The 22,393-nt window shown below is 52.0% G+C and overlaps 6 protein-coding genes across 6 annotated transcripts; 4 read left to right on the top strand and 2 right to left on the bottom strand.

Moving 5' to 3' along the window:
* Positions 1 to 1,143: 1,143 nt before the first annotated feature.
* On the bottom strand, positions 1,144 to 2,581 carry HER10_EVM0012571 (uncharacterized protein). Its single transcript, XM_035481964.1, has 3 exons — positions 2,287 to 2,581; positions 1,562 to 2,223; positions 1,144 to 1,489 (listed from the first exon to the last, which is right to left on the bottom strand). Exons 1-3 carry the CDS (start codon positions 2,480 to 2,482, stop codon positions 1,343 to 1,345), a joined length of 1,005 nt encoding a protein of 334 aa, XP_035330227.1. The 5' UTR covers positions 2,483 to 2,581; the 3' UTR covers positions 1,144 to 1,342.
* An 887-nt stretch (positions 2,582 to 3,468) lies between these two features.
* HER10_EVM0004961 (uncharacterized protein) lies at positions 3,469 to 4,668 on the top strand. The gene has a single exon (XM_035474587.1). It carries the CDS (start codon positions 3,743 to 3,745, stop codon positions 4,484 to 4,486), a length of 744 nt encoding a protein of 247 aa, XP_035329282.1. The 5' UTR covers positions 3,469 to 3,742; the 3' UTR covers positions 4,487 to 4,668.
* Positions 4,669 to 6,078: 1,410 nt separating this feature from the next.
* HER10_EVM0007400 (carboxylesterase) lies at positions 6,079 to 10,168 on the top strand. The gene is made up of 6 exons (XM_035476958.1): positions 6,079 to 8,319; positions 8,375 to 8,482; positions 8,569 to 8,785; positions 8,849 to 8,921; positions 8,987 to 9,719; positions 9,789 to 10,168. Exons 1-6 carry the CDS (start codon positions 8,161 to 8,163, stop codon positions 10,098 to 10,100), a joined length of 1,602 nt encoding a protein of 533 aa, XP_035329602.1. The 5' UTR covers positions 6,079 to 8,160; the 3' UTR covers positions 10,101 to 10,168.
* Positions 10,169 to 11,458: 1,290 nt separating this feature from the next.
* HER10_EVM0012774 (uncharacterized protein) lies at positions 11,459 to 14,785 on the top strand. The gene is made up of 5 exons (XM_035482160.1): positions 11,459 to 12,352; positions 12,409 to 12,485; positions 12,538 to 13,062; positions 13,127 to 13,407; positions 13,487 to 14,785. The coding sequence occupies exons 1-5, from the start codon at positions 12,095 to 12,097 to the stop codon at positions 13,996 to 13,998; spliced, it is 1,653 nt and encodes a 550-aa protein (XP_035330247.1). The 5' UTR covers positions 11,459 to 12,094; the 3' UTR covers positions 13,999 to 14,785.
* HER10_EVM0007753 (alcohol dehydrogenase GroES-like domain-containing protein) lies at positions 14,399 to 15,671 on the bottom strand (the record flags this gene model as incomplete). Its single annotated transcript, XM_035477298.1, has 3 exons — positions 14,399 to 15,000; positions 15,295 to 15,556; positions 15,594 to 15,671. The coding sequence occupies 3 exons, from the start codon at positions 15,669 to 15,671 to the stop codon at positions 14,399 to 14,401; spliced, it is 942 nt and encodes a 313-aa protein (XP_035329646.1).
* An 856-nt stretch (positions 15,672 to 16,527) lies between these two features.
* On the top strand, positions 16,528 to 18,715 carry HER10_EVM0011819 (carboxylesterase; the record flags this gene model as incomplete). Its single annotated transcript, XM_035481238.1, has 3 exons — positions 16,528 to 16,559; positions 17,645 to 18,380; positions 18,446 to 18,715. The coding sequence occupies 3 exons, from the start codon at positions 16,528 to 16,530 to the stop codon at positions 18,713 to 18,715; spliced, it is 1,038 nt and encodes a 345-aa protein (XP_035330137.1).
* Between the last annotated feature and the right edge of the window lie 3,678 nt (positions 18,716 to 22,393).

Raw genomic sequence — 22,393 nt, 5'->3', positions numbered from 1 at the left:
CAGGTCTAGGGGGTTCGGTTTTTTTGCATTGTTTTCGCTCTGGAAACTACAGTACTTTGGAGACGGATGATACCATTGCATCGCAAGGCGTTGGATTTACTCAAGGGGAATTCTCTACAAGAATACATGTACGGATATAGTCAAAGAAAAGTAATATCATGGTTAATTATTATTGGATCTCGATACCTTGTCCGGTGAGCAAGTTTTGATCGATTGTAACAATATAGATGTCTCAAGCGCAAGAGGAGAAGGTGTATCGATTGAAGACCGACTCGAGTCCGACGATTGGACGACGATCTACTTGCCAAGAAAGGCGTTCGTTCATCCGGGGTCTCCCATAATTCACAAGTAGGGCTTGTTTCATCAATTCAACGTCTCTCTGAACTGCGCGCGGGCCGCTGACAAGGATGAATCTGGTCCAAAGTACGTGTACGTAAAATAGCTCATAACGTGCCCAAAGATTCTCGTCCCAACAATGGCCTGATTCCATCAAGATTTCGTAAGAGGGAATGGGGATTGGTCGATAAGTTGGGGAATGATCCGGCTCCGCGTACGAGTTTTGGCCGTTCGGCGGAGTGACCTGTGATCGGGGGGAGAAGGCGGGGAGAAAGATGCAGAGAAGAAGTCTGTTTGCCATTGCCGTTGCACAAGCATGTTTTCTGCGTCTCATATGACGGGACGTATGAGACGCCGGAGATATCTTGAAGGGCTCGGCTCGGAGGGATGAGGTGATGTGTCGTTGGGTAGCCCAGCTTATCTTACGGCACCGAAGACTGATCGTTGGGCAGTGACAGAGGGATTCTTGGTTTGAGAGCAGCTACACGATGATCACTGCAACATCACGAATTGAGGGGTCAGCCGCTGAGATGAGCAAGTTTGGCTCAGCTTTGCGGCACCTTTGTGACCATCTCTTCCCATGTTGGTCAGATACTTGGTGACTTCCCCTAAATTCGACGATGAAGTGATGTGAGTATGATGTACATGATATACGCAGATAGATGATTCGTAATGTCAAATCAGAAAAGGGAGTGAGAGGGTGACTCCCTCACCTCGAAATAATCCCAATGACTGTGAACTTTCTATTCTCAATTCTTCACTGTTAGATGTAGATGAGGACGAATCATCGACAGTCTTGATGAAGTGAGGCTATTTAATGATCTTCAGTCCAGGAAAACACATTGCTGTGATTGCGAGGCGTGGATCGACTTTTCGTTGAGCCCCTCGGTCACACGCATCTAGTTAAGAGTGTGACTCGACAGATGGGGCTAAAGTACCTAAGTCTTGTTGCTGGTATGGCAGTGACCTTCTGAGACCTTCTGATATCAGAAGAATCCCATGGTGATCATGCTAAGCCGCGGTCCCTTTTGATACCCCACTGATGCGCACGACAAAGCTCATAGAGTACGTTTAAAATGGGCGTTGCTACAGATCGCTTGTGTGCCTCTCGGCAGATTTCACCAAGAATATTTTCGTGCTCAATCAGGTTTCCCTAGAGAGTATCAGTGGATATGGCCGTACCAAGTCAAGCTCATGGGTGGAGGGGAAAGTGGAGGAGTCATACCTTATCGAAATCAACTTGCATGCTGGGTTCGATATTCTCATCGATTGGATTCATCTCTATAGCCTGTTTCATGGCGCTTGACGGGATGTTGTGACCTGTAGCCGCAGCTACTGCGATTACTTCTTTCATGGCCGGTTCGACCAAAGAGTTCATCGAAGCATCCGCCGTCCGTAGCTGGCTAGCGTTCACCCTCGTTAAAGCACAGATGGGGTTGAAGGAAGCATTGTAGACGAGTTTGCTCCACCGGTCGAGGTCGACCTGTGGCTTATAGAGACATGTCGTCTTACCTCCGGCACTATACATCTCGATGAAGCGTCTGGCGGCGTGTTGCTGTTCTTCCAGGTCGATGTTGGCGTTGTGAAAAGCGCCGATGTGGAGGAGATCGGGCTGCTTCTGTTCGATGACACCTGGTGAATGCTCGTGCGCGTCGATTCGGCTCACTCCAGAGAGAACAATGGTTGCAGGGAAGCGCTTGAAGAAGGGAAACTGAATATTAATGCCGTTTTGGATGAGTACGATGACTGTTCGGCCTGGGACAACGGCTGGAGCGATGACGTCTGGCAGGCTTGGACCGGCGTCTGGGACGTTTTTGGTGCAGCAAACGACGTAGTCAAAAACGCTATCAGAGCCCGAGTCTGTTGATGCCGGGACGCTATTCAAGACTAAGCACATCGCGACTGCCATGAGCGACATGGTGAGAAGGAAACCAGGTTAGTGGAACTGACCTTCGGTAGGTCGCCAACCTTCTTTGTCGCCGTGTTCGCAAGAATTTATCCTGAATCCATTGCGCTTCACGACATCGAAGTTGGAGCGGAGGACTGCGGAGACCTGAGCCAATCCTCCGGCTTCGATGTTGAGAGCGGCGATCGTGCCGATGCCCCCACATCCGACAAGGAGGACGCGTGCTTTGCCGGATGTCATTTTGAAGACGGTGACCCTGCGTGTGCTTGGAGGCTATTCCAAAGTTTCTTAAGAAGAATCTGTGAATGAATCCTTCTTCTGGACAACCGCCAGGCAATATTATCCCCGGCAGCAACGGCATATTTGAACGGGGCCAGATCCGGGACCGGACCGGCTTTTGGCTGACTGTTACCCCGCACCCCACCATACAGACCCATAATTAGACCCGGACCGGCTCCAAGGCGCTCGGCGGCTTCATCCGAAGCGCAGGGGCTTCTTTACTTATCACTCCTCTTGCGCTGGCAGTACGGTTTCAGTAAGACATACAGTCATCTCTCCTACTTTGTGTTTTTTTCTTAGTACTAAAACGAGCATCTTCGCCATCTACAAGTCTGCGATGCGAGATGCTATGGGCAGTATGCGTACCTAGTAGCTTTCAAGCACCTAGGATCTGGTCAGGATATGCTAACGATATATTCAACACGAGTCACCGTTGTTACTCTGGTACAAGTCCGGACCGTTGCCTCTCATCGTCTACTTGAGACATTGATACCATTCAAAGCAGTGATGCCGGTGACGTGGCCCACACACTCGGAACACAATGCTTTCTTGAGGTTCCGAGAGTGAGGCACAAAATCGGTGTTCGTGTCTGAGTGCTGGCCTGAAACCTGTGAACGTGTTCAGTCCATTCCAGCGCCCCTGTCGTCGGCCATCCCACAAGACCATATGGTTTGACAGCTGTCAGGGCGACGGCACCGCTTTCTTCTCTTTCTCTCGGTTCCAAGTTATCGGTCCAACCTTGACGTTGCATTGGGTCATCGCTGCTTCTTCAAAAGAAGAAAATCCTGAAGCCCAAGTCCGTGGGGGACCATGCACATTTACAGCTGACACAAGGCGGAGAAGTGAACACCGAACCACTTCTGCGAAGGACAAGGATCGCACAGACCATTAGCCGCAATTTTGTTGGTTCTGGCCGTTTTTTTCAATGTTTCTTCTTCCAACTCAACGACCAACCTCACAGGCCCCTTTTCCTAAAACCTACGGTTGTCCCCCCGAGTCTGCCGCACTCACCCCAATTCTCTCGACCGGAGCATTTCGATTTCGCTTTTTAAGCTTCCTCTCAAACCTAGTGTGCGATCTAGAATCCAGGAACCCGCAGAGGAACAAACCTTGACCCATCGCATCAATACCAATAAGCGCATCTACTCATCGGAACTCTCTTTTAAACCGCACGCCAAGTCCGTCTCCCACTTACCGGCACCCAATCAGGAATTTGAAGCAATGGCACGCCAGGGCAATGTAAAAACGGCCTCCTCAGGCTCGGCCGCGGCGATGGGCTCATCCTCCACGGATCCCACGTCCGCACCCGCCCCGCGCGACCGCATTATGACGCACATGAACCGCGACCACCAGCGCGAGCTATCCCTTTACCTGCGCCACTACGCCGGCCTCAGCCGCTCCGCCGCCTCGTCGCCGTGGCTCAAGGACTGTACTTTCGAAGGCATGACCATCGCGGCTGGCGGGCTCGGCGGCAAGGAGTTCTTTATCGAGTTCAAGCCGGCTCTCACGGCGTGGGAGGACGTGCGGCCCGCCGTCGTGGAGATGGCGCGCGCGTCGCAGCAGGCGCTGGGGTACAGCGACATCACCGTCGGACACTTTGCGCCGCCGCAGGGCTTTGACGTGGTTGTGTTCGGGGCCGTTGCGTTCTACTTTGTCTGCTGGCTCACGCTTGGGTTTGTGCTGCCCGGCACGCCGATCTGGTCCTTCCTCCAGACCGCGTTCCCCGGCGGCCCAAGGTTCTATCGGTGGTTGGTCAAGGCCATATTTCTGCCCGTGTTGGGAATCCACCTGAGCGAGTGCTATTGGTTCCATCGCACGAGGCTTCAGAGGCATGGCATCGAGTTTGGAACGGGCTTGTGGTGGACGTGGATCGGAAGTCTGTTCTTTGAGGGACTTCCCGGCTTCTGGAGGTTCGATGGCATTGTCGCGGCCAAGAGGCAGGAGAAGGAGAGCAAGAGCCACTGAGTTTCTTTGGGGAATCATATGGAATAGGCTTTTCTTGGGCGATGACAGATCCTCCGGGTGCGATGAGGAAGCATACGGCGCTCGACTCGCGAGATGATGAGAGAGGTTGACATAGCAAATCGGTATGACCGCTAGCACCTCAACAGTTGCGGTCAGCAGCAGATCCATGAAAATTGGCAGGGTGAGCGGTGGAAGAAAGGACGTTCTGTCTCGAAATCAGCTATCTCTATTGATGAACGTAATGTTAATTGATGAGGACCCCCGAAAGACCCTTGGCTGTTACGAAGTGAGAAATCATCGGAGAGGCATGTGTTTCCGGACACAATCTATTCATTATCAAATTATCGTGTTTGCACAAACATGGCGGCTGTGAAGGTGTAAAGATGATTTGAAATTGCTCGCTTCCCGATGAGATGGTAATGTTGAACGGCACAGTTGTGAGAAATTAACGATGAATGCTCAAAAGCTGATCTCATGTTGAAACTCATGATGAATGATGAGATCGGATAAGGCACGTTGGGATTGAAGGGCCGAAATGAGAAGGACCGCACCGACGAGTGAGCTGTTTGCTCTTTCCACACCATTTCGCCCTCGCTTAGCATGGTAGACCCACTCTGGCCGGCGCCAAAGTACCTGAGGTTGCTTTCCCCCGCGATCCCATCGTGGACCTCGCTTCCGTCCACCGTCCACATCTTCGTTGCCGATACCTATCCTGTCGTCTTCAGCATCACTACGCTCAACGGCGTTGGACAATGTCACCGTACATGCGGATAACATGTCGATCAACGCTAGCTGATGCCACGTCGTCTGTATCCTAGAATGCACAACTTGCCGTCCTCCGAAGGGATGGCAGCGCCTCATTGAACGCCTCGGAAAGCCTTGCCGTCCACCTGGCTTCTGATAGCCCCGCCGTGCACTTCTACGAGACAAACAACGCCATTTCTGGGCGTTGAAGAAGTTCTCTTCGATAATATCTCACTTTCCTAATCGGACGTTTGTTGCGAGTTCTGATGGTGGCTGCGGCAAACCTCTCCGCAAGATTAGCGACCTTCAACAATGCTACGCTTCCGAACCATCAGCTCGTTTGCTTCCAGCAACAAAGTATCCCCGGATCTGGCTTCTCTTCCTAATAGCAAACATCACCTATAAGCTGTCCAATCGCAACTTGTATGCATATATCTTGGCACTACCCAATATCTTCTCCGCGATCGCCTGCAGACCGCGGACCGGGGCCTCGGCCTACAAGATCGACATGGTCGAGCTTTCGGGACCAGGGGTGTGGCGCATGGCCAACTCTCCACTACGTACTGTCACTGTCAACACCACCATCATCGGGAACTTGTGGACAAATATATCTCACCACTCCTTTCAGTGTCGGCAGTTGAGCAACTCCAAGCATTGTTCGGCCAAACATCGAACGACATGGATTTGCTAAGCAAAGCATTGCGCTGAAAGAGAGGGTCTGGACCATCTGAGATCATCTTGCTCCCGGAAATATGCGCTCATACAATATCGAAATCCTTATCATCGGCGATCTGAAATGCGCATTTCAGGAGATGAGAGAGGCACAGGACAATCCGCAAGAGTTCGAGGAGCAAACAAGACGAAGGACTGCGATGACAGAAGATCATTCTCAGAGGTATACCACACAGCTGGCCAAGTGTTGCCGCCCTGTGCAGTACACATCACAAACATGATAGTAACTTCAGTCTCCAGGTGCTCGTGGTGACAATACCTTCCAGGCCTTGACACGGTACGGGAACTTGCCGCCCCGCGTAGAGCATCCGAGCTTCGCAATCCATCGCGGGGAACCCGATCTCAAATCACCCTAACCTCACAACGGTGAGGGGCAACCGGCGTTAGCCTCAGAAGCTCTCTATAGTTTGCAGGCGGAACCTTGAGAGTTTGTCTTTGACCATTCCCTAGCGCAGCCGAGGTGCGCCAATACTGCAACGTCGAGTCTGCTGCTCTTCTTCCACCATACGGTCTAGGCGTCATTAAATCTGGCAAACTCGTCTATCTGGATCATCTTGAATGCCCTTACAGCCCTTACAGACTGTTCTCTTACCAAGAAACCAGGGCGCTAACAAGGCTAACACCGTACCCGCGCTATTTCTTTCTCACCCATCAGACTCTAGAGACAGACGCGTGGCCCATCATTTAGGAGGTGCGGTAATCTTATCCAGCGGCACTATCAGTCTGGTCTCTGAGAGGACATCGATTTCCACTGGCTGTAAACCATCTTATTTGTGCTTTACAGCCTCGTTGTGCCTTTCGTCTGTTCTCAAGTTGAACTCAATTCGACACTACAATGCAGTAACATGACGCCTATACGGGCAAGACGGGGCACCATTTCTAGATTTGAAGCGACGTACGTTATTCGATGCTCGGTTTCGGGACTCACGCTTGGTCCACGACCGCTTTCGCTCCTCGAGCGCGGGACGCTCCGTCTCTGGCTTTACTGCGCCCTCGCTCACTGCATTGACGTTGAGAAAGTCTAATGACATCAATGTTTGGCTAGCTTTTCCAACCACACAAACCGGCGTCGGCACGTGTGTCTTGCTGAATACGCCCAGCCCGGCAGCGGTTCATTCGAGGGAGGTGTAGCACTAGTCTCCAAGGCAAGGTAAATATCTCCCGTTTGCTGCAGTATTGCGCCATCAGCAAACCTACTCTTCGCGACGAACCCTCTCTTGGGAATGGTATGGAAATTGGTTGTACAGACTATGAGGGAACAACCAATCGATACGGACATCAATCAACTGGCGCTGCCAACTCACTGACTTATGAGAAGGCCCTAAAAGGCGGCATGGCAAGTCATGGCACTGCCGCGCCGACCTAGCGACCCCGCTCCACTAGCTTTCGGTTACCTTGTGCCCGCTAGGTTCACCGTTGCTGAGGACCCTCCGTGCATACGATGGAGTTTGTCTCACTGCTCAGCAGTCTGTCAGTCAGCCTTCAGGCAAGCTGGGCTTCTAAATGGTTTTCGAGGTGCATATGCGGCTGTCAATGTGCATTTGATGGCTGCAAGTATCTCAAAGGAAAACGAAAATTTTCTCCATTGTGGGCTTCAAGGTTGGATTTGGGAGTTGCTAGAAGAATTGAGAGGGGCAAGCAAGGCTCCCTAATTCGGATAGTGTTGCGAACTTACCCACAACCCGACTAACCCCGGCCGCCTCGATAGACTAGTCGACTTAATGTTACTGAGGCTCTATCGGAGGAATCCCACGAACTGGCCTGCCATCCGCACCTTTGCCCGGCCACGACGTCCGTATGGACAGGGTTCCCTGCAGCAAACAGGTGAGTGGTCGACGCGAGTCCCGCCCATCTTCCAGGACTCCAACTGGCAAGCGGGCTAGTTATCCGGGGTACCCTTCGTGAGAATGGGACGATTGAGGAGGGCATCGCGCATTCTTGGGAGCGGCCCAAGGCAATCGGCGAGCTGGGGATCGTCCCCTCGGCAAGCATGGTCCACAATGGCTTCAGCAAAGTTCGTTGACATAAAGACGAGGTCAAGGTCCCCTCCTGTTGCGAGCCCAGCAAGGCGATCCTCTTAATAGCGCCTATCCGCAGCTTCAGACTCGGTCTCCTGCTTCTGCCACGCCCACCTCTCTTCACCTCACCTCAGGTCTCTAGTCTATCGTTAGTTGAGCTCTCTCAACCTCAACATCACCATGAGAGCCCAAAGCATCATCAACAATGTCCTGAGGGCAGTGGTCACCGCCTCCAGTCTAGTTGCTGCCAAGCCGGTCCTCCCTCGCTGGACTGTTGGACAGTCGGTGACGACTTCCAGCGGCCCCGTTGCAGGGCATGTTGCTGCTGGTGTCGAACAGGCAAGTATAGCTGCGTTGGAAATGATGGGCCTCGACTAACAAAGAGATGTCTTAGGTATCCGAATATTTGGGCATTCCGTACGCTCAGCCGCCTGTTGGGCCCTTGCGCTTCCAGCCTCCCGTCAAGTTTACCGGTGCTTCTCCTATCAATGGCTCAGACTTTGTAAGCCTTCCCGAAAAATTTGACAATATTACTTCAAAGGCTCAAAAATGATATCTCGTCAACGTTATACTGATGCATCTGAACAGGGACACCAATGCATGCAGCCGGCGAACGCACCCACTAGTCTGGAAGCTATCTTGAAGCTCGGTATTCCCGCTTCGGCCGTTGAAGTGACCAAAGCGTTGGGTGACACGGGCTCTCAGAGCGAAGATTGCCTGACCTTGAATGTGTGGACCAAGCCACAAACCGGCGATTCGAAAAAGGCTGTCATGGTCTGGGTTCACGGGGGCGCTTTCACCACAGGTACAAGTGCCTTCGTCTGAACAAATCAAGAAAGCATGCACGGTATACTGACTCGGGTTGCAGGAAGTTCCCGTATCCCAGCGTACAACGGAAAGTTCATTGCAGACCAGAATGACGTGGTGGTCGTGTCCATGAAGTGAGTAGTCAACGGAGGCTCGGGGAAACAGGTATCGTCAATGCTAACTCGGGTCAACCTTGAAGTTACCGCCTCAACCTCTTCGGATTTCCAGGCAACCCGGTCACCGCCCCGAATCTTGGATTCCTCGACATTCGCCTGGCGATGGAATGGGTCCGCGATAATGTGGAGAAATTCGGCGGCGACGTCAACAGAATCACCATCTTTGGGCAATCTGCCGGGGGTTCCTTGGTCGACTACTACTCTTACGCATACGCGTCCGACCCCATCGCCAGCGGTTTCATCCCCATGAGTGGCACGGCTACCGGATTCGGTATCTTCACCAACCAGACTGTGAACGCGAAATGGTTCAACGTCACGTCAGCGGTCGGCTGCGGTAACAACTTGACCGACCCCAAGGTGGTCTCTGACTGCATGCTCAGCAAGCCCGCCACGGATCTCCTCACCGGCCTTTCTTCGCAAGATGCCGGTATCGCTTCCGCCGGAGGGCTCTCTTTTGCTCCTGTGGTAGATGATCGTCTTATTTTTGCCGACTACAGCATCCGCGACTCGGCCAACGCAGGGTATCTCATCGGCAACACTGAAAACGAGGCTGGGCTCTTCAAGATCGGAGCCCCTGACCTCAATGAGACATATTGGTTTGGTTTCAACCTTGTCGCTTTCAGCTGTCCCGCTGCCAGAAGAGCCGCGCGGGCCGTCTCTGCGGGCCATCCGACATGGAGATACCGTTATTTCGGCGACTTCCCTAACCTTGCTCTTACAACGACGCCGCCCAGTGGAGCATGGCACGCATCCGAGGTTCGTCATACTTTCTTTTTCCGTCAATACTCTTGGCTTGAGACATGTTAGCTGACATCGCTTAATTAGCTGCCTGTTCTCTTTGACACCGTGCCCCAGGCGGCAATCAACAGCACAGCGCAGGAGAATGCCGTGGGCAAGTACATGCGTGGTGCGTGGGCAGCTTTCGCAAAGGACCCAGTGTCTGGTCTCCTCAACTACAACTGCCACGGCACGTGGCCCAACTACCAGGCCGACGGTAACACTCTGAACCGAATCTCATTCCAGAACCAGACGGGTGCCGATTTGGCTCAGGGTGCCGATTTGGCTCAGGGTGCCGATTTGGCTCAGGGTGACGCTTATGACGGCTTCTGCGCGCAAGTAGGAGTTCCCGTTGCTTGAGGACTCTGAAAGACGCTCTCTACAGGAAGCACGAAAAGTAATGAACTCATATGAAGCCGCAATTTCCTACCATTTACAAGATACTATTTTTAATATACCCAAAAGCATTTTCTTCTCTCATATATCGCGTCCAATGACTCTAACCGAACCATGTTGCGCGTTCCATTGACCTTGCAAAGCCGCTTTCGGATTCCTGAGGAAATCTCACTCTCATGCGTAAATCATTGGCGATACAATGACTACTTTTTGCAACCATAAGCAGTCTCCGTTTACTCATCAAACTAAAACTAGGCTCTCGTATATGTAATCTGGTTTCAGATCCCTCGAGCGATCTTCAAGATTCCGATAACCAGTCGCCAAGAATATATTCCAATTCGGACCTGCAGGGCGCCCTGGGATATGACGAGTTAGTGAACCCAACTGGAAATGAAGCGGGCAGGGGCGATGGTTAGGGGTAGCAACCACTGAAGGGGTACGTACATACCCTGATTCCTGAGGACAAAAGGCCCGAAAAGCTGGCTGTGCACGCTCCAAACTCTAATTGGACTTCTTGTACGACTCCCGTCCCGAACATCGTCTCTTTTCTTCTCCGTCTCAACTCCCATCCATCCTCTCTACAACCGTCATCCTGGGTTTCCATCATCTCTGATTCCAAAAACAACTCCTCGAGGGATTTGAAATCGTTCAAAAGGCAAAACACGAATGCCGAACCGAAGCCCCGGAAAGTCTCCCCGTTATCGGCAGAACAGGCAAGAAGCCCGTGTTCCTCGCTACCGGCTCCTTTGCTCAGCCTGCTTGAGTTGCTGCAACAATGCGGCCACCGGCTGCATCTTATCGCTCTCTTCAGCTGCCGAGTCGCTGCCGCTAGCCACCGCCTCTCACGTGTTCATCGTGTCCGGTTCCCTGCCGACGAGGTACCTCGCCGACCTGACGCCGTCCGTCCGCTCCATCGACGGTTCGCAATGCAGTTAGCCCCTTCGACTGCAGTCCGTATCTCTCCGACGATCGTTGGCTCCTACATTGCCGCAAATGAACCCCTCATTTGCCTGACGTGGCATGATTTGAACCATACCTTTCACCGGAAATGTTCGTGGTCGGGCGAGCGAGTTAAGGGGACGCGGACGCAATTGCAACGATCGGCCATTGCCGACTGATGTTGTCTTGGGTGACTTTGCCCGATCGAGTACCGTCGGCGATTCTGGTGCTTCGAACTGTTCACCATTGGGTCAATTGAGGTGGTTCACTGGGTAATTGTAAGTACTTACGGTGCTTCCCGTTTATGCCGTTGGTGGCTGTTTCTCTCGTGCGTAGGGAGTCAATTGGGTTGGTTGGACGGACACTGAACCAACAGCAAATCCATAATAAAGGAGCCATCCTCGACGGCCTAGGCGTCGCATTGATAATGGTCTTCTTACACGGCTTCGAGCGAAGACCTCTTTCGCGCGCAATTGAGTAGTCTCAATCGTGTGCGAACCATCAGCGAAATTGTATACGGACACGCATGCGCGACACTGCGTACTCCACTGCATGGGATAGAATGACGGACAGCTCCCCAGTTCCACCCCAGATGATGAGATCTCGCGTCTCTCGTGGTTTTCTGGGGCGTCCAATAGGCTTATCAAGCCATCACCTCCGCTCTGCATTTGCCATTGGACTCTGCAGAGTGAGGCGGCATCTCTTGAGACACGCGCCCCCTCTTCGACTACTCTCAAAGATGTTGTTCGCAAATGCGCGCACGATTGCGAGCGTGGGGTCAAGAAGTGGGGTCGTGTAAGCAGCGAAGTCTGAGGGAGATATAATGACACCAAGTTGCCTTGAAGCCTGGAGTTGTTTTCGCTTGAACATCATCGAACAACGCCAATTCGCAACTGAGCACTCTATTCCTCACTTTCCAAATTACCTGTTTGTTCCAGGCAGCACAATTTCAACTTTGAGAAAAGAGCAGGATGTTCCAACCCCAGTGTTAGCGTGCACTCTCTTACCCGTACGAGGAAATGCTCGCCGTCTCAAGACCAACCCCCTATACTAGACCTTCCTATCTGAACTCTTTTCCTCGATACCACCGCAGATCATCGAAGAAGAAGCCCTTCGTCGATTTTACCTGCTTGTTTTCCCGGTTCAAGGCTCTTCACAATAGCCGGCCGGGCAACTTCTCACCGGACATGCCTAAGAAACACGAAACCCCTTCCTCCAAATCACCCAAGTCCTCAAGCACTCGAGACAACTCAGACCTTGTAGTGAGACAAGTATCAGTGAGTACTCACTCCTCTGTTCCGCTGATTTGACGACCAGTCACTCACATAGTCAGGGAACACACAGCAACAGACCCTCTTCCCCAACTGAAGGCAGCGGGGGAGGAAGTGAGGTCCACAGCGCCTCTCAAAGGTAGCCCACCTAATGCGTTGGACTTGGTGGTATGTTGACATTTAGCGCGCAGATCATCGCCATCATCAACTTCTCAATCCCACAGACCCACGGTAGCAGATCGGCCTACTCGCAACACCGACTCGGGAACGGGCCGCAGTCGTACAAGTCCCGTACCCGCCGCATACATCGACAACTACCTGTCTTACCGCAAGAAAGCATTCATCAAGATCTTTATGGAGAAGTTCGGCGAATGGCTCGACGATAACCTCTGTTCTAGCGAGGAGGCTTACGACCATGAAGGGGATTGTCAGCCTGGCTCAACGTCATCTGACTCCGGCGGCGTCAAGGAAGGCACTATTTCAGGACGCCCTGTGACGGGTCGGAAGAGGCAGCTCAAGGGACGTAATCAAGAGGATGATGGAGGTTCGGAGAACGACGAGAGCAACGACCGGAACCGGAACAAGAAGCGCACCAAGACAGACGAAGATGATAACCGTCAAAAGTTCGCGTGTCCTTTCTACAAGCACGATCCTGCCAGATACAAGAGCCACCGTACATGTGTTGGGCCCGGCTGGCACGGGATCCATCGGATGAAGTGAGTTTGATACTACCTCATGATACTGAGCCAGCTGTTGGAGTTATTACTGATAAAAATGAAGGGAGCATATCTACCGAGCGCATCGCCTTTTCACCTGCATCAGGTGTTTCGATGCCTTCAAGAGCGAAGCTCTGCTTCAAGAGCATCAAAGAGCAGCCGTAAACTGTCCTGTACGCGACAAGAAGACGCGCAAGCTAGACCCAGGCGCCGGAATAGACCAGGAGACGGAGAAGCATCTCCGAGCACGTACCACCAGTAAGAAGACTGATTTCGACAAGTGGTACGAAGTATACTATATTCTGTTCCCTGGAACGCAAGACGCGGAGAATCCTCCAAGTCCTTGTAAGTTGAGGCCTCCATCTTAGAATAGAAACAAGGCAAGAAAAAAAAAAGCGTTCAAATTGTTGACCTGGGGTAACAGGGTACGACGAAGTGGCCGGCGAATCCAACTCTGAAGACTTGAAGCGCCAGTACGTTAGGTTCTTGCGACGTGAGATGCCCAACATGATTCAACGCAATCTCGAGAATGAGCTGAACCGCCATTTCGAGGGTTTCGAGGAAGGTATCATGAACCGCATCGTGGGCTGGATCCGGATCTCTTCGGCCAAATGCGCCGACATCTTTGAGAACATTCCCTCGCCCTCGCAAGCGGCGGCCCTGGGTGACCCAGAAACTGCGCGGCCCGAGTCTCGGGCGACTTCGCCAGTGGACCCTGGAACCAACTCAACCGTTGGCGCCAGTGTCTTGGAGGGCATGGAGCCATGGACGTTTGGATATCCCGAATTCGATCTGCACACCTTTCCCAGCTTTGACCAGTACTTCACCCCCCCAGGCTTCCTATCATCAGACGACCAGTGCCACACAGACCCTGACTCGGCCTATGGCACTGGCAGTCTTGAGGACTCTTCTAGAGTTCGACAGAATCACAGCTGAGAACAAGCGTAAAACCTTAGTCGCAGCAGATGTTAGTTTCTCTTGGCACCTATACGTTATCATTCCATTATCATTGTCATTGGGAGCTGTGGCACTTTGCTAAAACACAGTCCATTTCGAAACCATCGAACCTCGTTCTTTACACACCGCTCCTTTCCCGCTATGTTTAATGGCCACAACTATTTCTTTTGTGCTTGTTCTATATTGTCATATGCTTGATAGTGTTGGAAATGTGTAGGAAGAGGTTGTACATTTATGTTGAACTGGATACTTGGTTTCCTTCTGTCAGGCTGCCATTGAATTGCTGGTTGTCCTCATTTCGAGTTATTATCTCTAGTACAGTGGTCTTCTAGGCCAATACCACTCTTTACTATCGTCTAATGCTCTACATACGATCTATCTAAGGGAACCGAATGACGACCTTGTTTTCCAAGTGATCGCTGTAACGACGGTAATACTCCGGCGCATCCTCAATGCCGATTTCAGCCGTCACCACAAAGCTAGGCTTAGCAACGCCAGAAGAAATCAAGTCCAACAAGGGGGGAGCCCTTAGCAAGGGCAAGACAATACCCGTTCCGACGGACAAGCCCTTCCTCCATAGCGATGCCATAGGGATAGGAATCTCCGCGGGTAGGTTCCCGGCATTGGGCGCTCCTTCGGTGCTGTTTCCGCCGCCGTTGTACACACCGCCGATACCCATGCCTCCGTACACGGCGGTCACAGCAACCATGTTCTCCAGCACGATGCCGTTGTGCGGACCTCCCGTGGCGTTGACGGACTCGAAGCCCACGCAGTCGAGGCTGCGCGTCACGCCGGCGGGCTCACGGCTGAGTATCGCCTCCACGGGGTCTTGTTGGGAAAAGTCGATGGGGATGGCGCCCAAGGATCCGGCTTGCTCGAGGCGGCTGGCGATGCGGTCGACGACGTAGACCCTGGAGGCGCCGCGAAGCTTGGCAGAGTAGGCGGCTAGGAGGCCGACAGGGCCGGCGCCGAAGATGGCGACTGTGTCGCCGGGTTGGAAGCCTGAGTAGGAGAGGACGTGCCAGCCTGTTATGAAGACGTCTGAGATCATGAGGTAGTCTAGCTCGGATGTGGTATTTGTTGAGGTTAGTGGGATTGGGATGAGGGATGTGTCGGCGTGGGGCACCCTGGCGTACTCGGCTGGTACAGGATGAAAGATTGGGTCAGCTTGGGTTGTCTCTTACTCCGGAAGACGTCTATCCGTGCGGTCTCCGAACGGACTAATGATATAAAAACAGGGGAATAGAGGTGGGTATCTTCTGAAAGAAAACATACCTTGCAGTCCGCCATAGTTTGCGCTCCCAACGCCGAAGGATAGGGGGTGCGAGGGCCCCCAGTGCCCGTCGTCGGCGTTGTCTGGGATGATGACATAGTCGCCAACTTCAAGGCTCGAGACGGCGTCGCCGACGCTGGACACGTATCCGACGGCCTCGTGGCCGAAACCATAGGGCACGTTGGGCGAGCCGCCGAAGCCGTGGTACATGTGGAGGTCGGAGCCGCAGATGGCGGAGGAGGTGATGCGGACGACGACGTCTGTCTGGGTTGACGATGGTGGGGACGGGCATGTCGATTACGGAGACGTTGTAGGGTTGGCCGAACCAGGCTACTGCTCGCATTGTTGACATTGTTGCGTTTGTGATGTTGAAGGCCATGGTGCTGGTATAACTGAGGTGCTCGGGGGGTGGACGGTGTCTCTTTACTGTATGCGATAGCAGAGAGAAGCTCAGATGAGAACGAATACCGGGGTCAGAGCAAGATATTTTGTTGCACCTTTCTTCGATAGAGCAGTCAAGGAGAATATCGAGATGTAGCTTCTTATACTTTCTTGTTTCCATAGAGTCCGTCACTTCGGGATGATGCATACATGACATGATGATTCGTCTACATCAACATCTTTATGACGCTATCTCCATGAGTACCGTCATCACAGCGCTCTATAGTGGGAATCTGTATTCTCAGCCCAGCATATCTTGCAAGTGCGGCAGAACCGTCATCATGCAAGAGCGGCCTGGTCCGGCTACAAGTAGGCGGTGATGACCGTACATACGTGCCGCGTATGCATGCATGCTGATCAGCCGAGGCGTTGATACCGATGCCCTGATTTTAGCAAAGCCTCCTACTCGGCTTCCTACTGCCATCAAGGAGTTTCGTAGGGCTGAAGTAAAAATTACCTGCCTGCAAAAAAGTTCCGGTCACACCCTTGTTAGTTGCTGACACGGGGTTAAGCATATCTCCTCAGGAACGGCAGGGCGCCGCTTACACCCAGCTGGACTTCTTCTGTAGCCGCCAATGAGAATGGGAAGAAGCCGGGATGGACCCGGTCTGGATTGGCTGATCATGTACGGGCTTAAGACTCTAGACAGTCTTTCTAGTCTGTCATCAAGACTTATTACTTGTACCACTGGCGAAGTATGACGAGAGCCAAGCCGATACCTCATAGCAGGATCTATTAGCACCCATTAGATGCGACTGAAAATCTTTAGCAGAGTTTTTAGACTTGCTTAGGCAATGTACGAATCTCGTTTAACTGTAATTTCCGCGTCGGTCTCGCCTTGATCTTTCCTGCGAAGTTCTAGATGACAGCGAACGGCACTCGGCCGGTGAACCCCTTGGTTCGGACGAGGGTATAGCTCTCTTAAGTAAGACTGTAAGGCCAAATTACTAATTAGGCAAGTGGTTTACATATAAGGAGATATACAGTCACAGTCGGACCGAAGCTCATCCCCCTTGGATGTTCCACAGCAATGCAGTGACAACGATAGGATCATCTGCGCATATTTCGGGGATGCCGATTGTCCGTCCTTTCTCTGCATTTAAAGAGTCCAGCAGTTCGAACTCTACATTTAACTTCTCCTTACAAACCACTCGTATCTCTTCAACTGTCAAAGAGTTGTTTCCTTTCTCTCAATCTCTTGGTTCCACCCCTCACACTCTCTATCAACGTCATTCTTGTGTGGAAAGTCCTTCGTCATGAAGCATGCCACGCTTGTTATAGGCCTCCTTTGTGGACTCGTGGCTGCAAAGCCTACCAAGTTCAACTCCTGGTCTGTTGGCCAGGCAGTTTCCACCACCAGCGGTCGTGTCGTCGGCCACGCTGCCCAGGACGTCCCCGATGTTTCTGAGTATCTCGGGATTCCGTTTGCCGCTGCACCTGTAGGCGCTCTGCGTTTCCAGCCTCCTGTTCCCTACAATGGCTCTGCGGTCATCAACGGATCAGCATTCGTAAGTCTAGTGACTATCTCGGGCATGTTTGCCCACCTCAACTTGGGAACGTTGAGTGTCTAACGTGCTGCGAAACAGAGCCCTGGCTGTATGCAACCGTCTGACACAGAGTATCCTCAAAGCGAGGACTGTTTGTCAGTCAATGTTTGGACCAAGCCGCAAGTGGGCGAGCGGAAGAAAGCCGTCCTTGTCTGGGTTCACGGAGGCGCTTACTCATATGGTTCGTGAAGTGTTTGAGTACCAAACGATGCAGGCATTGACTAACGCGAGTTACAGGAAGCGCAAGAGAGGACGGATACAGCGGTCGTTTCTTCGCAAACGATTCGGATGTGGTTCTGATGTCTATCAAGTAAGAAACGCTACTATAGTCGTCGGGAACAAGGACTCACGATGCTACATGTAGTTACCGTCTTGGAATCTTTGGATTCCCAGGCAATCCTGCCACAACTGCGAACCTGGGATTGCTGGACATGCGACTTGCCATGGAATGGATTCGCGACAATGCCCAGAAGTTTGGCGGTGATCCTAGCAGGATCTCCGTATTCGGCCAGTCCGCCGGCGCCGGAATGGCAGACTTTTACGCCTACGCCTACGCTTCGGATCCCATTGCCAACGGCTTCGTCCTTCAAAGCGCCACCGTCGTTGGCTTCCCCGCTCTTAGCAGGAACTACACGTCGACGCGGTGGTTTAGACTCGCGGCGGCCGTCGGCTGCGGCACTGGCGCAAGCAATTCCACTAACCCCAAGCTTGTCACGGACTGCATGAAGAATCGGACCACCGAGCAGATCTTTGGCGCGTTTGGGCCCGAGGAAACGGGCGTTGGCTCTACACCCGCTTTCGGGCCCGGCGTGGACGACATCCTCGTCTTTGAGGATTACACCGATCGTCGAGCTGCCGAGGCTGGGTACCTGATTGGCGACAATGCCAACGAGGCGGGACTCTTCCGTTCGATGCAGCCGAACAGGTCAGACGCGTATTGGAATGACTTCAACTTTAGGTACTACACCTGCGGTGACGCCATCAGGATCAGCCAGGCTGTGAACGATGGGATGTCCGCCTGGAGGTACCGGTATTTCGGAGACTTTCCCAACCTGGCCATCTCTACCAACCCGCCCAGCGGAGCCTATCACGGTGCCGAAGTGAGTGTTTAACCATGCTGCCCTGGACTCGTACATCGTGATGTTGACTATTGCCTTTCCTCTAGCTCCCGCCTCTTTTCGGCACGCTGCCTCAGACGCCACCCAGCACTGCAGTCGAGCTGGCGACTGCCGAGTTCCTTCAGGGGGCGTGGACGACCTTTGCTAAAGATACTTCCTCTGGCTTGCTTGGCTACGCTGGCGGATGGCCGATCTATGATCCCGCTGAGCTGACCCTTGCTCAAATTGCGCGTGACAACCAGACGGGGACAAATTTGGGTCTCGGGAACTCGTTCGATGGGATTTGCTCGTCTTTGCCGGCGATTCCTCCTTCCTAGACTTGTTGGTACGGTGTCAAGGTGCTCTGCCTGTCACACAGGATTCTAATATATGCCACTCTTACCTCAAGATTCTTGACATGTAGGCATACAGTCTGATACTTATATTTACTTCGACAATGAGCTAAATCTGAGGCTTTCTGTGAACGGCTACATGTCATAGAAAGTAAAAGGTTACGCTTTCGGGGTATTTTAAGGCTAGAGAAAATGCAAACCCTGTGTTGAGGAGTATAATCGCGGGCATCAGGCTGCATACAATCTGCTTGAACATCAATCGATAATGATAGATATGGGAGGATGTCTCTGTGCATGATCCTGAGGGTGTCTAGTCAACAATATGTCTCCAGCATAAACCACGCCCTTCTGCTTTATTCCACTAGTAGAAGCAACACATTGGCCAAAGGGTAGATAACGGTAATTAGTGTTACTTTCGGTTACTTGTTAATGGGCTATTGACTAATTAGAACTAGCAAAGTTCTGACAGGTCAGTTGATTTGTGACTACATTAATCCACATCACTAAGTACTATTCAATGTATGCACGAACCACTATTACTATTGCAAAAGTTCGGTATTATGGAGTAATGATCGATTTGTCAAGTACGCTCTGCAAGTCCCCATTGGTGAGCAGACACTAAACGCTCGTCTTGATACGACTGCAGACTTTAATGAGTATACCGTCTAATAATATGAGAGCATGAATTGAAATCATATGATGATGTCTTTAGAGGCTGGTGCTGTATTGTTCCAACGCGGACATCTCGTTCTACAAACCAATGCCAGGTGATCATCAAGAGAAAATGTAACAACTTGATCTTTGACGATATCTTCATTGAGATACGAATCCCGGTGAAGAGAGACACTCCGTCTGGGTACTACGAGGCTCTTGGAATCAGACTTTATGTATTCTATCTAGACCTTCATGCGATTATTATTGTCACGGTCGATCGCCATGCCAAATTTGTGGACGGTCCTTGATCTAAGTATCATCTGCTTGGACAACACTTTTCACATTCATGTTATCTATGAACATGAGAAACAACCGTTTGTTTACTTTCTTACTTGAGTTGGCATAAGGTCCGCCATGCTTCCTCACGAATTACGCCTGGACATCTTTTCTGGACCATACAACCCACGGTAAGGCAGGTAATGGGCAAATCAGTGAGCAGAAAACACTGAGATTGATAATCTGAATCCCGTAACGCCTGTCTCCTCTCTTCCTTCCTAGATGCCTTTCTCTTCTTTAGAAAAATACTGAGAGCCACAAATGTACCTCGCATGCAAGGTTCAACGATGGCAGCGGACACAAGGAACGTGGAATGTCAGTTGCGTTAAGGGTCAGCTCAATTCACCTGGCGGAGAGTCATCTTTGCTGACAGGTTCTGACAAATCACGGGCACATATAAATCAATAAATGGAGACCGCAATTGAGCAAAACTATATTACTGTTTGTTGTTGGATCTGTCTCAATATCTCAGGTAAAAGCTAAACTGTGCTACTGTTTGCTGTTGGGCATGTCTTAATACCTCAACTAAGAGTCACATGCTGTGACTTACGCCTCCTTGGACCGTTTGCTTTTACCACCAACATCACCACCTTGCCGTCGAAGCCGTCGTACACCTGGCGAACCCTTGACGGCTACCTAACTTGACCATGGAGAATCTACTCATTTTGATTCACGGCCAAATTTTGGAATGTCTAGATCGCGTGAGCAGCCAACAGAAGCAGCTAGCAGCTTAGCATCGATTTGAAGATCGCCGAGGGAACGTTGGGCTGATCAGATCCTACCCAGCCTCCCAATAACACTTCGTCCTGGTGTATGACCCCGCTTCGCGCGGCCTGCTCCGCTCCGCCACACCACCCTCAACTTGTAGACCCCGGCGCGATATTCCAGGAAATATCACTGGCCCGGATGGTTGCTCTGCAGGTCGTTCAAGAGCCTCGATTCTATTGGCGGAACTGCAAGAGCCGCCAGTTGCCATGTTTTTTTTTCACAGCTTGGCTTTCTGGAGAGTGGTTGCGCGTTCGTCAATTCATGCGGCACATCAGGTTATCATCTGTCTCCGAGGACTACTTCTTCGTGACGATTATTGGAATGCTCCCATGATCAAGACATTATCAATCACCGCCTCTTCAGTCCTCTGCATATGTCGGCAGTGGCCTGCAGCGACAATGCAAGCGTGTTGTTTGTCTGACGGAGAAAAAAGAAAAGTCTCCATTTTCGGCACATGCTGCGCCGCGAGTTGTTTTAATCAAAATTAATCTTGACTGATAACAAGATTACTCTTGCGCTAAATTCTCAGCTCGCCTACGCGTATGACAAGGCAAGCCACCACGACATGGCTCTTCCCGCCCGGGATGGCTGGCTAGGTGGAGAGATGAACGCTAGGCCCCCTTTGTGCAACGATATTCTAGAAGACCGCTCGTCAGCGCTCTCGCTCAAAAAGCCATGTGATCTCTCTCAATATGTGAAAGGGAGCCCCGAGCGCTTGGCACATCTTTCGAAACCCTAGTCGATCGGTGAAGGCCGTTGCCAGCGATGAAGATTTGAAGCCACAAGACTTTCAGTCCCAAGTAGCTGTTTAGCGCGGCGAGCTTTTCCACGACCGGACGTGAGACCCGTTAGTTACCCCCGGGGGAGGCTAAGGACGCACACTAGAGGGCATAAGCTCTTTTCTCCCCCCAGGTCGGGAGAATTAGCCTGCCCGTTGAAGCCAAGACGCCGGTTTCCTAGTATGTTTTGTGTGCCTGGAGCTTTGGCAATAGGCCGGCTGCGCTTATCGGGTGATGGCATTTCTTTTGGGGAAGCCATCTCCGGCACTTGCGAGGTCCTCGCCATCGCAGCATCACTGCTCTGTCGTCACCGGGTGATCACAGGGTGACGAGCCACTTTCTCGCCTATCGCCAGACTGTCCAATCCGTGTGCGTGCGGCTCGCTACCAGAAATTGAAGAAGAGGTCATGCGTCGGCCGAGGTAAGCGGTAAGCGGCATCGCATTGCTACGTAATTTGCGGGAAAGGAGCCTCTGGTTCCCTCTTTTGAGTATTTTCGCGTGGCGTCAGAGTTGGTCACCTTTGGCAGTTGGGGGAGACCCGAAGTTCCGCGCGATATCCATCATCTCCGCCGACCAACCCGTACTCCTGGAATCTCGCGACGGCACAACTTTTCCTAGTAAAAGGATCCACACGTATTCCGCTTAAGCCTGGGCCTTTTACTTTTACCCTTGGGCTCTCACACGTGGATCGTGCAAGTTTCGGCGGCCCTCTTGATCTCTCTCCTAACCGACGAAAACTCCTCGATCCTTTTTTTGCTTTGAGTTCATTGCGACTCTGTAATACTGTTGCTATCACCCTGTCCTCCTGATTTCTGGGCGCAAGTTTGTTGTTGAGAGCACGACCCCATCGGTGTTGCAACAGAAGCTTCCTTGAGCTCCATTACTTTGCAACGTTGAACCTTTCACGATTCAGTCAAATCAGCGGCCAAGCTCCCCTGGAAACGGCCGAGCATCCCGCATCCGAGGAAGGGAGTCCCGCTTTGGGCGGCATGTGGCCATTTCTATATAGACCCATTTTGAAAAATAAAGAGATAATACTACCGCGCGGGCTCACAGCCCAGCAAGGCCTCCGTTGCGGCGCTGCGGCATTGCGGCGTGCGGTCTGCCGCACCTATACTCATCACA

Source organism: Colletotrichum scovillei, assembly GCF_011075155.1.
Source record: "Colletotrichum scovillei strain TJNH1 chromosome Unknown Contig00009, whole genome shotgun sequence".
Lineage (NCBI taxonomy): Eukaryota > Fungi > Ascomycota > Sordariomycetes > Glomerellales > Glomerellaceae > Colletotrichum > Colletotrichum scovillei.
The sequence above is the reverse complement of the archived record's forward strand: the minus strand, read 5'-3'. Positions and strand labels throughout refer to the sequence as shown.

Coding starts and splice junctions, on each gene's coding strand:
- HER10_EVM0012774 (XM_035482160.1), top strand. CDS start 12,095: ATGCTCGCCGTCTCAAGACCAACCCCCTATACTAGACCTTCCTATCTG. Junction 13,063..13,126: donor CACGGGATCCATCGGATGAA/GTGAGTTTGATA, acceptor ATAAAAATGAAG/GGAGCATATCTACCGAGCGC. Junction 13,408..13,486: donor GGAGAATCCTCCAAGTCCTT/GTAAGTTGAGGC, acceptor CTGGGGTAACAG/GGTACGACGAAGTGGCCGGC.
- HER10_EVM0007400 (XM_035476958.1), top strand. CDS start 8,161: ATGAGAGCCCAAAGCATCATCAACAATGTCCTGAGGGCAGTGGTCACC. Junction 8,786..8,848: donor CGGGGGCGCTTTCACCACAG/GTACAAGTGCCT, acceptor CTCGGGTTGCAG/GAAGTTCCCGTATCCCAGCG. Junction 8,922..8,986: donor GTGGTGGTCGTGTCCATGAA/GTGAGTAGTCAA, acceptor TCAACCTTGAAG/TTACCGCCTCAACCTCTTCG.
- HER10_EVM0012571 (XM_035481964.1), bottom strand. CDS start 2,482: ATGACATCCGGCAAAGCACGCGTCCTCCTTGTCGGATGTGGGGGCATC. Junction 2,224..2,286: donor AGGTTGGCGACCTACCGAAG/GTCAGTTCCACT, acceptor CGATGTGCTTAG/TCTTGAATAGCGTCCCGGCA. Junction 1,490..1,561: donor TGCAAGTTGATTTCGATAAG/GTATGACTCCTC, acceptor GATACTCTCTAG/GGAAACCTGATTGAGCACGA.
- HER10_EVM0004961 (XM_035474587.1), top strand. CDS start 3,743: ATGGCACGCCAGGGCAATGTAAAAACGGCCTCCTCAGGCTCGGCCGCG.